The sequence below is a fragment of the Ciona intestinalis genome, chromosome 8 (assembly GCF_000224145.3).
Source record: "Ciona intestinalis chromosome 8, KH, whole genome shotgun sequence".
NCBI classification, from domain to species: domain Eukaryota; kingdom Metazoa; phylum Chordata; class Ascidiacea; order Phlebobranchia; family Cionidae; genus Ciona; species Ciona intestinalis.
Genome location: NC_020173.2, coordinates 1,643,907 through 1,656,287, shown reverse-complemented (window position 1 = coordinate 1,656,287; position 12,381 = coordinate 1,643,907). Strand labels below are relative to the sequence as shown.

The following is a 12,381-nucleotide window of genomic DNA, read 5'->3' as shown; positions in this document are numbered from 1 at the left end:
AAGTGCGAGGAGCGGCGCTATCAGTAAATTGGAACCAACACAAATTGTAATATATTATTATAAAGTATCGCCCCGGCAGAGCTTGGACAAAGGCCAAAAAACATCGTTTGATGACACCGCACGAGAACCAGAGTTTTATTACGTCACTTTTCACGAGAATAAATTCACAACGATTGCTTCGTTTGTTAAGTGTTGAATGTATGCTACCACATGCGTCTTCCTTTATTTCCTACGCCGGCGCAGAGCGTAAAAATGTGACGCTCATACACGATGTTTCGATCTCGTGGTTGGTTGTGCAGTTAGCACATTCCTCCAGATTGTTATATTATGAAACGTCATAATTAATAGTTACGTTACAATAGGACAAGTGACGTAACAATTGAACGAAAAGTTATTCCAATTTTAAGCGAACGAATGTAATATTAAATGCAACGCGCGTGTGTGTGCGTCTTAGCACTTTCTGGCTGCGTGCGTGTCTGCGGAAAAGGGGGCTGTCATGACAGCAAAACAGCCCCCCTGGTTGCGCCCCTGGGTCCCATGGTATACCCTGCTGTTGGGCATCACTCATATGGCCATATAAAACAGAATATATCATCAAGGTAAAACCAAAGTTTTTTTCACATATTTATATAGACCTTAAAAAATGTGACATAAGCTACTTCGGTTTTCCCTCGACGGCATGCTTTTTTATATCAACTCTACTTACTCTATGTCATTTTTCCAACAGGTAACATCGGTTACTTCTCACACATCTTCAGCATCAAGCAAGAAGAAAGAGAAAAGAAATCGTAAATTAACCGAAAACAAAGAAGAATCCATTCAACATAACAATTACTCAGCTTTTGAAGTGAGTGGTTTTGAACTTGAACATGATAATTAATGGATCTAACTAGATTTAAACCAGTGGTTCTTAAACTTTTTTGTATGTTTTACCCTTTTAACAAAGATGCTTATCAGATTTACTTTACCCCCAATGTAAAAAACGGGGCACATTTTTTAAAAAGCAAAAAAAAACAATACGTTAGTTATATTTAATGGGATGGATGCAAACTGATGTGAATTTCGATTGGTAGGTCATAAATTTTTACCCCAGTTTAAGAAATGCTAACTTAGAGGTATGGAATTTGTTTTTTTTCTACATCCCTGTGTGTTATGGTATTTAGTCAGGTGCCAGGTCACCTGGCTTTCTCACTGTAGGCCTTGCCTATAAATAAAATGAAATTTCACATGCAATACGCAATTGATAGCATATATATATATATATTTAGCAAAATTTGTGCTGCAATTTTAAAGCAGCATTGAATTATAAGTATTTAATAACATATTTTTAAAAGATATTTTTAGCAACATTTTTACTGCAATTTTAAAGCAGCATTGAATTACATATGAAGTAGTGTACATTTCATCTACTTTGTCAAATCAGAAAACACTAATCTGTTAACTTATATATAACATAGAAAAATTTTGGTAATGGTTTTGGTAATGGTTCATTATTTTCCATCCAGCATCCTATTGAAACATCCACACCCCATGTTCCAACACACAAACGAACCACGCCAAGCAAGACAAAGAATAAAGATGCTTCAAGACAAGGCAGAGTTCGTGCCAGGAGTTCAAGTTTATGTCACAGTAAATAATTTTTTTATTCCTTTCGTTAAAAAAAATATCATGGGTGTCATAATTTTTAAATCTGTTAGTAAAATCTTGGGCGGCATTGCTAAAATGCAGTTTACCCCGTAGTTGTCAAACATAGGGAACCTAATTGATTAAATTGACAAATGCAATATACTTTGGCTCTGCTTGTTTCTGTGGACAAACAGTAACATAGAATGTCACCCTATTTTAAAATATTGGGCTTAATCTAACATGTCACCCTGGTCCTTGGTTAACCTTAATGTTAGGCATATGAAACCTATTTTTAAAAGTATATATATAGTAGGGTGGGGGAAGGTGGGACACCTTTAGCACATAATGTCCAAATATCCTGATTGTGTTTTAAACAATTAACAACGATCTATGGTAGTAAGGACAAGGTTTTATAATTCTTAGAATGTCTTTGTTTACTACCAAATGATACAAGAAAAATGATTGAAAATGTGTCCCATCTCCCCCCACCCTACTACTAGTGTAACTGTATTTTAATCCCCTCAACTTTTGGTAAAAATTAAATGATGCTTCTGTCCAGAAGCAGTGTATAGGTGTAACTGTATATTCTGTATTTTATTTACCCGGCGTTTTGGTAAAAAATAATCATGACGTTTCTGTTTTGTGTAAAAGCAGAATATAAGTGTAACTGTATTTTAATCAACCCAACTTTTGGTAAAAAATAAAAATCATGCCGCTTTCGTTCAGAAGCAGTATGTGCATCAAGCAGAGGATACCAGCAATCCACAATCGCATCAAGAGCAAGGTCTCCATCACCTTACACAAAGAGGAGGATGGCTCAATTATCAGTGAACGATCCGTTTGAATCAGCAGTATCTGCTCGTCCATATAAATCCGATCTCGAGGAACGACCAGAATTCGTTGTTCGAAAGGTGGAATAAAATGATATTTTATTTTTTTATGAATACTTAGGGGTATTAACAGATTTTTTTGGTAGATTCAACACAAACATTGTAGTCCAGATATATGGCTTAATTTTAAAACATTTCAGTTTAAAAACTATAACATTGTCACCCAGGAATTCGATTACTTTTTACCAGACTTTAGTTTACGTTCACACAATTATGATTATTTATGGAAAATGTAATGTAGTTTGTATGTGATTAACGTGTTAATTTCAAAAGAATAGATTTAACTATAAATTTTAGTATGTAGAGTGTAGATTACTACCGTTTTTAAAAGGAGTATATAAGTTTGTTAATTATTTTTTGTTGGCATAAGAATTTAAAACATTTCAGTCATTTTGTCGGTTTAAATTTTATGCAATATCTTCCACCAATTTTAACTTGTCTTATTAAACACTATAAATACAGGCAGCGGAAGATTCTATGTCTCATCCTGCCCCACCCCTACCCCCACTCACCCCACCATTAGACAGGGTACGAACACGAACACCCTCGCCTAAAAATACGAGGTCCCCGCTAAGACGAAAACAAACACGTAAGCACTTGTGTTTTTTCATCAATTTTCCCTAAACATTATCCTGTACCAGTTTTTGTCTTAATTGCGAAAGAAATTAGAAATTATACACCTCTAGTTTGTGTTTGGTTTTGAAATGAGCCGTTAAAATTTGAAAATCCTCAAAATAAGTAGTTAATCGAAACATAAAGTACACAGGTTTATTTATTTTGTAACTCACACATAGACTACCTCAGTTGTTCTTTCTTAGTATCATATAACACCTACTACTAATTGTGATAAGGCGACCAATAATTGAATACAGGCATCCCATTATACTCTGCCATGTAACACGGCCCTATGCGCTCCAGTTTCACTACGCCCATTGTTTTGATCCGGTCTCGACCGCTTTTATCTAGATTCGCGTTGTTTTTATAGCGGTCACAAGATCGCCATTCAAAACGCCCTTTTCGTTGTCGACCTAAACTGATAAATAGCAGAGTAACGGTGCACTTAACAACAGCTGAGCGCCCTTCAAAATATCGTCCATATATCGGTTATTTTTCTATTAATAAGAACCCATACATTGGCTATTTTCATTTTGTTGTCAAGAATACGTGTTGTTTTATTCTTTATTTTGTTTTTATTGGAAAGATGATATATTTTAGTTTAACCTTTAAAAGTTCGGGGTTATCTTTATAGTGGCCTATCAACGTAATTATCTGTATAGTTACGTTACTAAAGGTGCATTCGGAACGTAATGTAAATACGCAAAAAAAAAACTAATCTGATGTATATGCTGTATCCAATATCACTGCAACATAATGACGCAACAACTTGACAATTCGCGCAACTTAAACTAGACTTAAATCCGATTTAATTCAAAAACGATTAAACCATTGGAAATGCGTCCAATTAAAAACATTAAGGAACATAAAACGCGGATGTTCTAGCGTATGCTACGATTTTCATAACAAACTTTCCGTGTTTTGAAGATATTTGATATAATTTCGACACCACTAAAGATTACCAGCGCCGTGGCGTAGTGGTTAGCGCGCCTGCCTGTAGCGCAGAGGTAATGGGTTCAAGGCTCGTCGCTGCTACCATTGTGGGCGTCCTTGGGCAAGACACTTAACGGCAATTGCTCCAACCCAGTGGTCACTAATGGGTTGTCCAAATTAACAGCAATATATAAAAAAAAAATCCCAAAACAATAACTACCCACAAAGTAACATACATGGTAACTCGTAAGCTGGCACGAGGTGTTAAACCCGTGTTATAACGACTGTCGTTTTCCGGCCACGCAAGGATAAAGTAAGTTACATTCATTCATTCATAGTTTTACTGTTTAAACTAAAACGTTTGGAAAAAACCGTATCATACATCGTATGTCATGCTTTAGTAAAACTTCCTAAAAATATTCGCACATACAAGTTATACAAATGCTGCCCAAAAATGAACATTATTTTAATATTTAATTTAATGTATTTTTTGCAGCTGGAAGACCAAAACGACTTTCGGGTGTGGACGATTACAATGGAAAACTTGACAGTGACGGTAACATTAGACTTTGTTGCATGAGAACAATATATTATGTGTGCTGTAATAGGATATCTTAAAGCAGTTATATAGTACTTAAAAAAGTCCGGCAAGTTAAAATAATTACAAGGCGATATTTCACATTTATCTATAGCCAAGAGTTTACAGGTTCGAGGCTTGGTACTACTACCATTGTGGGCGTTTGAGGCATTGCGCAAGAGATTTAATGACAATTGAGTAAACCTAGTGATCCTTTTTATTTTTTCAGTCATACATGACAAAAAAACATAAAAATTATCTACAATAAAGTTATATATTTAGTAACTCGTAAACGTGTACGAGGTGTGTATATGGTTAGAACTACCGTTGTTGCCCCGTCACGCAAAGATAAATTAGTCATATAGTAGGGTGGGGGAAGATGGGATACCTTTTCGTTCTATTTTCTCGTCCCATTTGGCTGTAAACAAAGAAAATTCCAAGAATTATAAAATCGTATTCGCGAGACTCAATAGAACGTTGTTAATTTAAAACACGATGAAGATATTCGAATATTTTATAATAAAGGTGTCCCATCTTCCCCCACAATAATATATTTCTTTTTTTAGACACATCAAGTTCAGAAGTCAGCCAGTCCAGCCGCAAGGGAGCAGTAAAGAGCAAACCAGGGGGATGCTGGGTGGGGTGCCGATACCTCGACCCTAAAGTGAAGCATAGGGCGCTTAAGTCAGCTTACTACAGACCTATTATTGCCGGTTGTATGCGAAAACAACCGGCAGAATTCGCAAATTTCGAGCTGCAGTCTTATATAAGAGACAGGGATAGAGAAGCAGATATAAGCTTGCATACGTCGCCAGAGAGGGACGGAGTTAGGTGTTCAGAAAAGTCAGGTCTACATTATGTCGGTGATAGCAGGTGTTCATCAGAAAGAGGCAGCGATAGAGGCAGGCGAAGGAAAGCAGCGTGTGTTCGTTTTAAAAGTGAGTTTGTGGTCCTATTTGTTACCAACCATTCACGTTTGTAAAACAATATTAATTTACACATTTAAAACCCGCCTAAAATGCAAAATGGCGAAGTTTTATACACTTCTGTAAATAAACCAACAGCCGACACAGAGGAACTGATAGACAACGCTTTGTTGCGACAACGTCTTCGTAGTCCTATCAGCAGCCGTCCATCGTCCGCTAGGAGCGCACCGGAGTCGACACCACGTCCTCTCACCCCGAAACGAGATCTCTCGTTTTCTGGCGCTGACGTTGATCTGGACCGATCTGATACAAAAAGGTTGGCTTAAACTATTACATTGTTTTACAAATACAGTATAGGGCGGGGAAAGATGGGACACATTTTTATTCTTTTTTTTTCGTCCCATTTGGTAGTAAAACAAAGAATATTCTAAGAATAAATAAACATAGTCTCACGACTCTCATAGATACATAGACCGTTGTTAATTTTATAAAACACGATCGGGATATTACCAGCCAAAGGTGTATAATATTTCTTGTGAAACCAAATCAATTGTTTTCACATTTCTAGTAAACTGACTCCAAGCTCAATCCTGTTCCGAACTTCGCTCCGAGATAGATTCACTGCTAATGAAGAGTCGCCATATGAGAAGATACGAGATCGAGTGCGTGGTTTACTAATCTCTCCCCGTGCTACACGAATCGTGGTAAGAATTTCCATATTCTATTTTGACCAATACGTTTTTTTGGTGTGGTGTATTTATTTTAATTGCAGCTAAAGGCGAACACAAGTCATATGAGTGTATACTTACAACTTCTTAACGATGTAATAATTGGGGTAAGATGGGAATATTTTCATCCTATTTAATCTTTCCATTTGGTAGTAAACAAAGAATATATTTACGAATTGTTTAAGCCTATCCTCAGCACTCTAAGAAACGTTGTTAATTGTTAAAAGCGCACGATTGGGTAACATGGGATATTATGTGCTAACGGTAACCCATCTTACCCCGGGGTAATATTGGCCATCTAAGTTGTTTTAAAGTAATATAATTAGGGCTTTACACAGTTGCCCAGATTATTATGATTTAAGTTTAACTTTAACTAACTTCATACACAAAGTTGAAATGTAAATCGTAAGGAATGCTGCGACAAACACGTGTCCGACGATTCGGTGTCGCGACCGGTCGCATGAAAGACTAAAAAGGGTTCTCCGGGTGTTGTGGTAATGGGCCAAATTTGGCCTAAATCCAAGGTCCTTGGCAAGCACCTCACCCATAAAGAATAAAAAGAATGATCATGTTTAATGTTTATTTTACCCATCACTAAATCTAACAGGACGATTCAATCGCTGAAGCAAATGAGAAATACTGGTTACGTAGAAGTCGAAGTGCGTCACCCAGGTCACCAAGGTCACCTAAAGCAAGTCCCCGTATATCGCCCAGGTAAATACCCAGATCTCGCTGTAAAAATCGAAAAAAATGTTTTTTTTAGTTACTGTTTTTAGGTGTTTAAATGAAAAAAGTTTATTAGGTATTTTATAGTTATAAAAATGTAAAAAAAAATCTATTTTTGTTGTTAGTTCTGGTGTTTAATTAGAAGATAACGTTGTTTAGATATTTTAATTTAATTTTTGATTGAAATAAACTATAAAAATATTTTATAAAAACAAACTGAAAAATCGTTTACAAAAAAAATGTAAAACTGATTAAAATCTGTTTGTACAGTCAAATGCGTTTTACGTGAATTAGTAATTTATTAAAATTTAAATACATATGTTACTGTCGTTGGTGAATACCATAACGTTAACAATAAAATTAGATGCAACTCTGATATTTTGTTACTTCTACTATAAGCCATCACTCACACTTTTGTTTCTTTTTTTGTATTGGAAGTTTAACTTAATAATAATTAAACATAGATAGCTCGTTTGTCTGCTAGGTATAGCGACCACGCTTTTCGTTTCAAATACTGCTAAATCTTCGCTACCGTAATCGAAGAGACAAATAAAGTTATTAATAGTATTGTTATTACTACGACCTAATGTACAATGTGAATTTTTTCGGCATTTAGTATATAGAAATAAAGCGTTAATTTTATACCAACATTTTAAATACTAGATAGGCCGAAAAAATGAACTAAATTTCTGTCATATTTTTGTATCCGTAAAATTTTGTAACTTTTTGGTACGATTTTTCCCTCAGCAACCGCATATACCTCGGAAATGGTGAATATTGGGACAAGATGGCGGACGAATATTCATCCCAACCAAGACGCGCTGCATTTGAAAGCAGCATCGACCAGATATATGATGATATTTACTCCCGGGTGAAGCACGGCTCAGCGTGAAACATGCACAATTTATTTTGTTACTGAAAACGTTCCATTTTAAAGTCCTAAAACAGTATTACGAAAGACCAAAAAATGAGGGCTAAAAAAGCGAAAAGCGCCCAAAATATCGCCTCCCAACAAAATTCTATTTATCTTTTAAAAAACCGAAGCGACCTCCTATAAGCGCGGCCTCTGGCGCCATCTTATATTTTACTACAAATTTTTACCGCCGTTAAGTTACGTCTGCTGTGGAGTTGTTTTTTTTTGCAGTGCAGATTCTTATATTTTTGTATTCCCCTATACGCATATTAGGAACGATGTATAGTGACATAGTGTGTTCGGCGTGTATTCCTAGTAGTGTAGAAAAAAAGATATATTCGCTACAAAATCTTCGAGTAAATTTAAACTGCTTAATGTTGAAACTTATTGTGTTTTAACATTTTAGACAACTATACGATAATAAATGTTAATGAATTTTAACTAGACTAGTTTGGATTCATTTGTTTTGCATTAAGTACAAAATTCGCTGATTATTTACTGCTATTTTTTGATCTGCATGTCGGTAAGTAATGAGGTAATGGGCCAACTCTGACTTAACACCCATAGACCATGCCTGGCCGTGAAACCTCGCGATTAACCAAAAGTAACACAACATAACTTTCGGTAAGTTCAAATTTAACTTAACAAATTTAAAAATAGATACCAAAAAATCCAAATTTTATTATAAAACAGTTTTGTGGGGTAAGATGGGCACCTTTAGCGCATAATATCCTTATCATGTTTTAAACAATTAGCATTGGTCTGTATGCTTCATGGGAGTCGTTAGGGTACGGTTTTATCAGTTTTTTAATGTTCTTTGTTTGCTAACAAATGGGACGGGAAAATAAAAATAAAGGTGTCCAATCTTACCCACCCTACTATGCAATTCATTTTATATTTTTCAGAATAAAGACAATGCTGCAATCGCCGAAATTTTGGTCATTTGTATAATTTTTTCTTGCCTCGAATCGTAAAACTATTTGGGCCTTTCTGTCACAACTACCCTTAAAATGAACCACTGTATTCTAAGATGTGCCTCCGTAATGTTATTTCCGCACTTTGCTGGTTTCTAGATTTAAGCAGTCACGTTTTTCATCCCGGTCTCGGAAATCGGAATGTTGAAGCTTCGGAAGCAATGCGCCGGAACGCAGGAGCGGCCGCTAGTTCTCACCTAAGAGTAAGGACCCGCCCTAACTTGTTTACGTTCATTAGTCAGAATGACGCACTAAGCGTGCCCGAATGTAGGACCAAAACGGCGTGGGAACAAATCTTGGGTAAGCCCAAGTTACAGCACATTAAGTCCGCCTCGATTTTAACGGTATTAGGCGCTACCAATGTCTCAGACGGGCTATTGTCCAACTGCGACGGATTTCGAAACCATGTACTTCTCTTTCCGTCCGCGTCATAAAACTGTTTATTTTACATTAAAGATAACAGCTTGTATCACCTGAATAAACTAGCCACTGTTAGAAGAAAGGTTATGAACCGCCATATATGGTAAAGTACGCAACTCTGACTTATACTCTTAAGTCAACGAGGCTTTTTGGTCAAGTGGCAGTCTCACCACTCAATGTGCTGTACGATCTGGAATTCCACGGTTGCGCTTCCCCGCTAAGAGGCGGCAAAGTGCAAATGACGTCAAGGTTATGACACGCCTTTCTCAACACGAATACAGCCTCAATTTTTATGGAAACTCGCGCAGAATTAACTATCGCTTATAGCACTTGAAATGTCGGTGATGCCCTCAGTGTAGAAAAGTTCATTTGCAGTGGCGCGGAGTGACACGGAACCGCCCCATTAACGTTTCTTATGTGATGGGGAAAGTGATTTCGCCAAGTAACCGACGCCCAGTTTGCGAAACCTGTCTCAATTGACTCGTTACACCCCAACCGTCGTCCACTGGTAAGCGGATGTAAATCTCTCACGCTTTTCAAGCCTCTCGCTTCCTTCCACACTGTAACCTTACATGCAAGCGACCTCTTGTAACATCGCCTATTTAAAGTGCCAGGCCGCTTTCCCATGCCCCGCGGCTGATGGCCATCAAAGCTGATTGGCCGCAATTAAGCGCTGTTTGGTGACACCTAACGGCGACCGCAAATGTACCGGAATGTCCCGTTTTAGCGGAGGTCACAGGAAAATAGATCAAGTCGTTGTTTCGTTTTAAAGTTTACGTTCGATGCACTTTAGACCCGTTTCCTCTTGCCCTATGGCCCACGATGTAAGCGACGTAACCCCAAACAGTGCCAGGCCACCTTGGCGTTACGATTACGTAACACACAAAAGAATCCACGATACTTTATACAGCATAGGCCATCAAATGGTAGATTAACTTTGACAAAATTTCCGCGTTATTTATAATTAATGTGTTTACAGTGACGCAATTTTCGTTGCATTTGCCCTTCAAATTGTGCGGTATTTTCTCCGCTCTTTTCCCACCAGTTCACATTCACACGAGCCTCAATCGGAACAAACGCCTCCAAAAGGTCGTGTCATGTTACTTTGACGAACTTCTCGGAAACGTGCGGCCAGTCGTCGTCTGAACTTCGCCGCCAGAAAGCTGGCAGTTTCCCCGCTTTCGACTAACGCACGCGAGTGCAACAATGGGAATTTGTGTTGCGAGCCTGTTTACTAGAAACACCGTTCAGGCGCGGGGATCGCCTTCAAACGACGCCGGGTACAGTTATCGGTGTCACTTCTTCCAATCAATGTCACGCTTGGCGATTTTGCGGTTGTTTCTCGAAGTGATATTGCCGGCTTTATGAAGGCGTTTCGCACGTTGCCGAGTCGGCCGCAACTCATTACTTAGCTGGGTCGCCGCAACGCGAGACAATCGCGGTCACAAACCACTGATTGGGTAGCAGGGGCGAGTTGTAATAATCTTTTCGCATCTGGCACCGAGAACAGAGTTGGGCGCTATATGGTTCCAGGAACGAGTATTGAGAATTTTATATGGAGTAATAAACCCTTTAAATGGAGTTTTGGGATAGGAAGAATGCCCAAGAAGTGGCGTGTGTAATCTGCTGAAAAGCCATCGGATAATTATGTAAGCAAGGGACTTCTTAGCTAGGTGACGTAGGATAGCAGGTGCGGCGAATATCCGTGGGTTAATTTCAAACCTATTTAGATCGTGTTCAGCTGTCAGTGCCGAAGTCCAAGCTACCGCAACTGATCCGCCCGATCAACCCGCCGTGCTTACTTGTTGCGTCGGCCGGAATTCGGCCAGGCCATCTCTTATTCGTCACCAACGTTGATATCTGACCGGGAAGAAAGCAAAGCTTTAGGGGCTTTCGGATTACACTTCCCGGCCCCACAGCGCGAGTTTTGCTTTTGCAGCAAGCTACATAGGGGCGCGAAGACAACCGATCTGACTTCTGCCTATCACTAGCAAGTGACCGTGACTGAACAAGACACTCGTTAGTTTTCTTGCAGTCGTCGTTCAGCTTTCACCTCTCACGGCTGTCCGTTTTCATCTATGCGTTCTTCGTCTCTTTTCCCAGAGAACTACTTCCTTACGGCGTTTTTGATCAACCAGCTTACTGCTCTCCGCGGTCAGACGAGCAGACTAAGACAGACGACTAAACATAAGGTTAAGCTAATATACACGCCCAGTCGACATAACGCAGCCCGCTGTTTAACCAAAAGCAATCGATTGAAGCAATTGATAGGATCGTTCAGACTCCCAAAAAGCGCTTTGTATATAACAACATAAAACTTGGCGCCGTGATTAACTTCTTACTTGAGTCAGATTCGTAGTAAGAACGCGCTGTTGGCAAGGAGCATGGGCTCTTTCGGCGTCGCTGTGTTTTAATGATTCGCCCCGGGTTTCCAGAAGCGAGAGGCCGCGACGTGCATGAGCGTTACAGGAGGCAGCGCAAAATTGCGCGTAGCCACAATCAATCGTTGTTATATTTGTTCTCACGGCGGAAATACTTGGGAATCACCGCGAGCAGAGGTCGGTCGCGGTGGCTTGTTAACTTGCAAGAGGTGTACCTGAAATTTGAGTGTCAGTCAAGCGTCTGGAGCGATGAGTGTTAAAGGGATGTGCTTCAAGCATAAAGCTGTGTGCACGTGGAAAGAAAAACCTGCCTTTTATAGTAAGCTAAAAATAAGAAGGCAAAAGATTACGTAAATCGCATCTGGCGTGACGGCTATAGTGTAAAGTGTATTTGACAAAAACGCCATTAGGTAACGTATGGAATTTGCTTTGTTCTTACCACAGCTCGATTAAAATAGATGCTTATAACAGGAATAGTCTTGCAGAACAGCCAGCGCTTCTCTGAAAGGCGTCGTAAACCGAAAGCGGTCCAGCGTATAAAAATACACGGAACGTTATTATTTGCGTTCGTCTGAAAAGTTAATGTCGTAAAAAGCCATCTACAAAAGGATGATTCTTCTTCTGTTTTTTGCCGTCTTGTCAGCCAGGCTCATGTAAACGTCAGTTCTATTG

General features: G+C 38.8%; 1 protein-coding gene across 1 annotated transcript in view; it reads left to right on the top strand.

Annotated features, from left to right (window-relative positions):
* Nucleotides 1-8,380, top strand: part of LOC100180766 (spermatogenesis-associated protein 6) — an 11,487-nt gene extending 3,107 nt beyond the window's left edge. Inside the window, exons 6-14 of the mRNA XM_026835720.1 lie at nt 728-847; nt 1,506-1,629; nt 2,353-2,537; nt 2,979-3,105; nt 4,561-4,620; nt 5,706-5,883; nt 6,136-6,271; nt 6,903-7,009; nt 7,769-8,380. Coding sequence (XP_026691521.1) covers nt 728-847; nt 1,506-1,629; nt 2,353-2,537; nt 2,979-3,105; nt 4,561-4,620; nt 5,706-5,883; nt 6,136-6,271; nt 6,903-7,009; nt 7,769-7,913 — 1,182 coding nt within the window. The 3' untranslated portion in view covers nt 7,914-8,380. The remainder of the gene's footprint in view (nt 1-727; nt 848-1,505; nt 1,630-2,352; nt 2,538-2,978; nt 3,106-4,560; nt 4,621-5,705; nt 5,884-6,135; nt 6,272-6,902; nt 7,010-7,768) is intronic.
* Nucleotides 8,381-12,381: the final 4,001 nt, after the last annotated feature.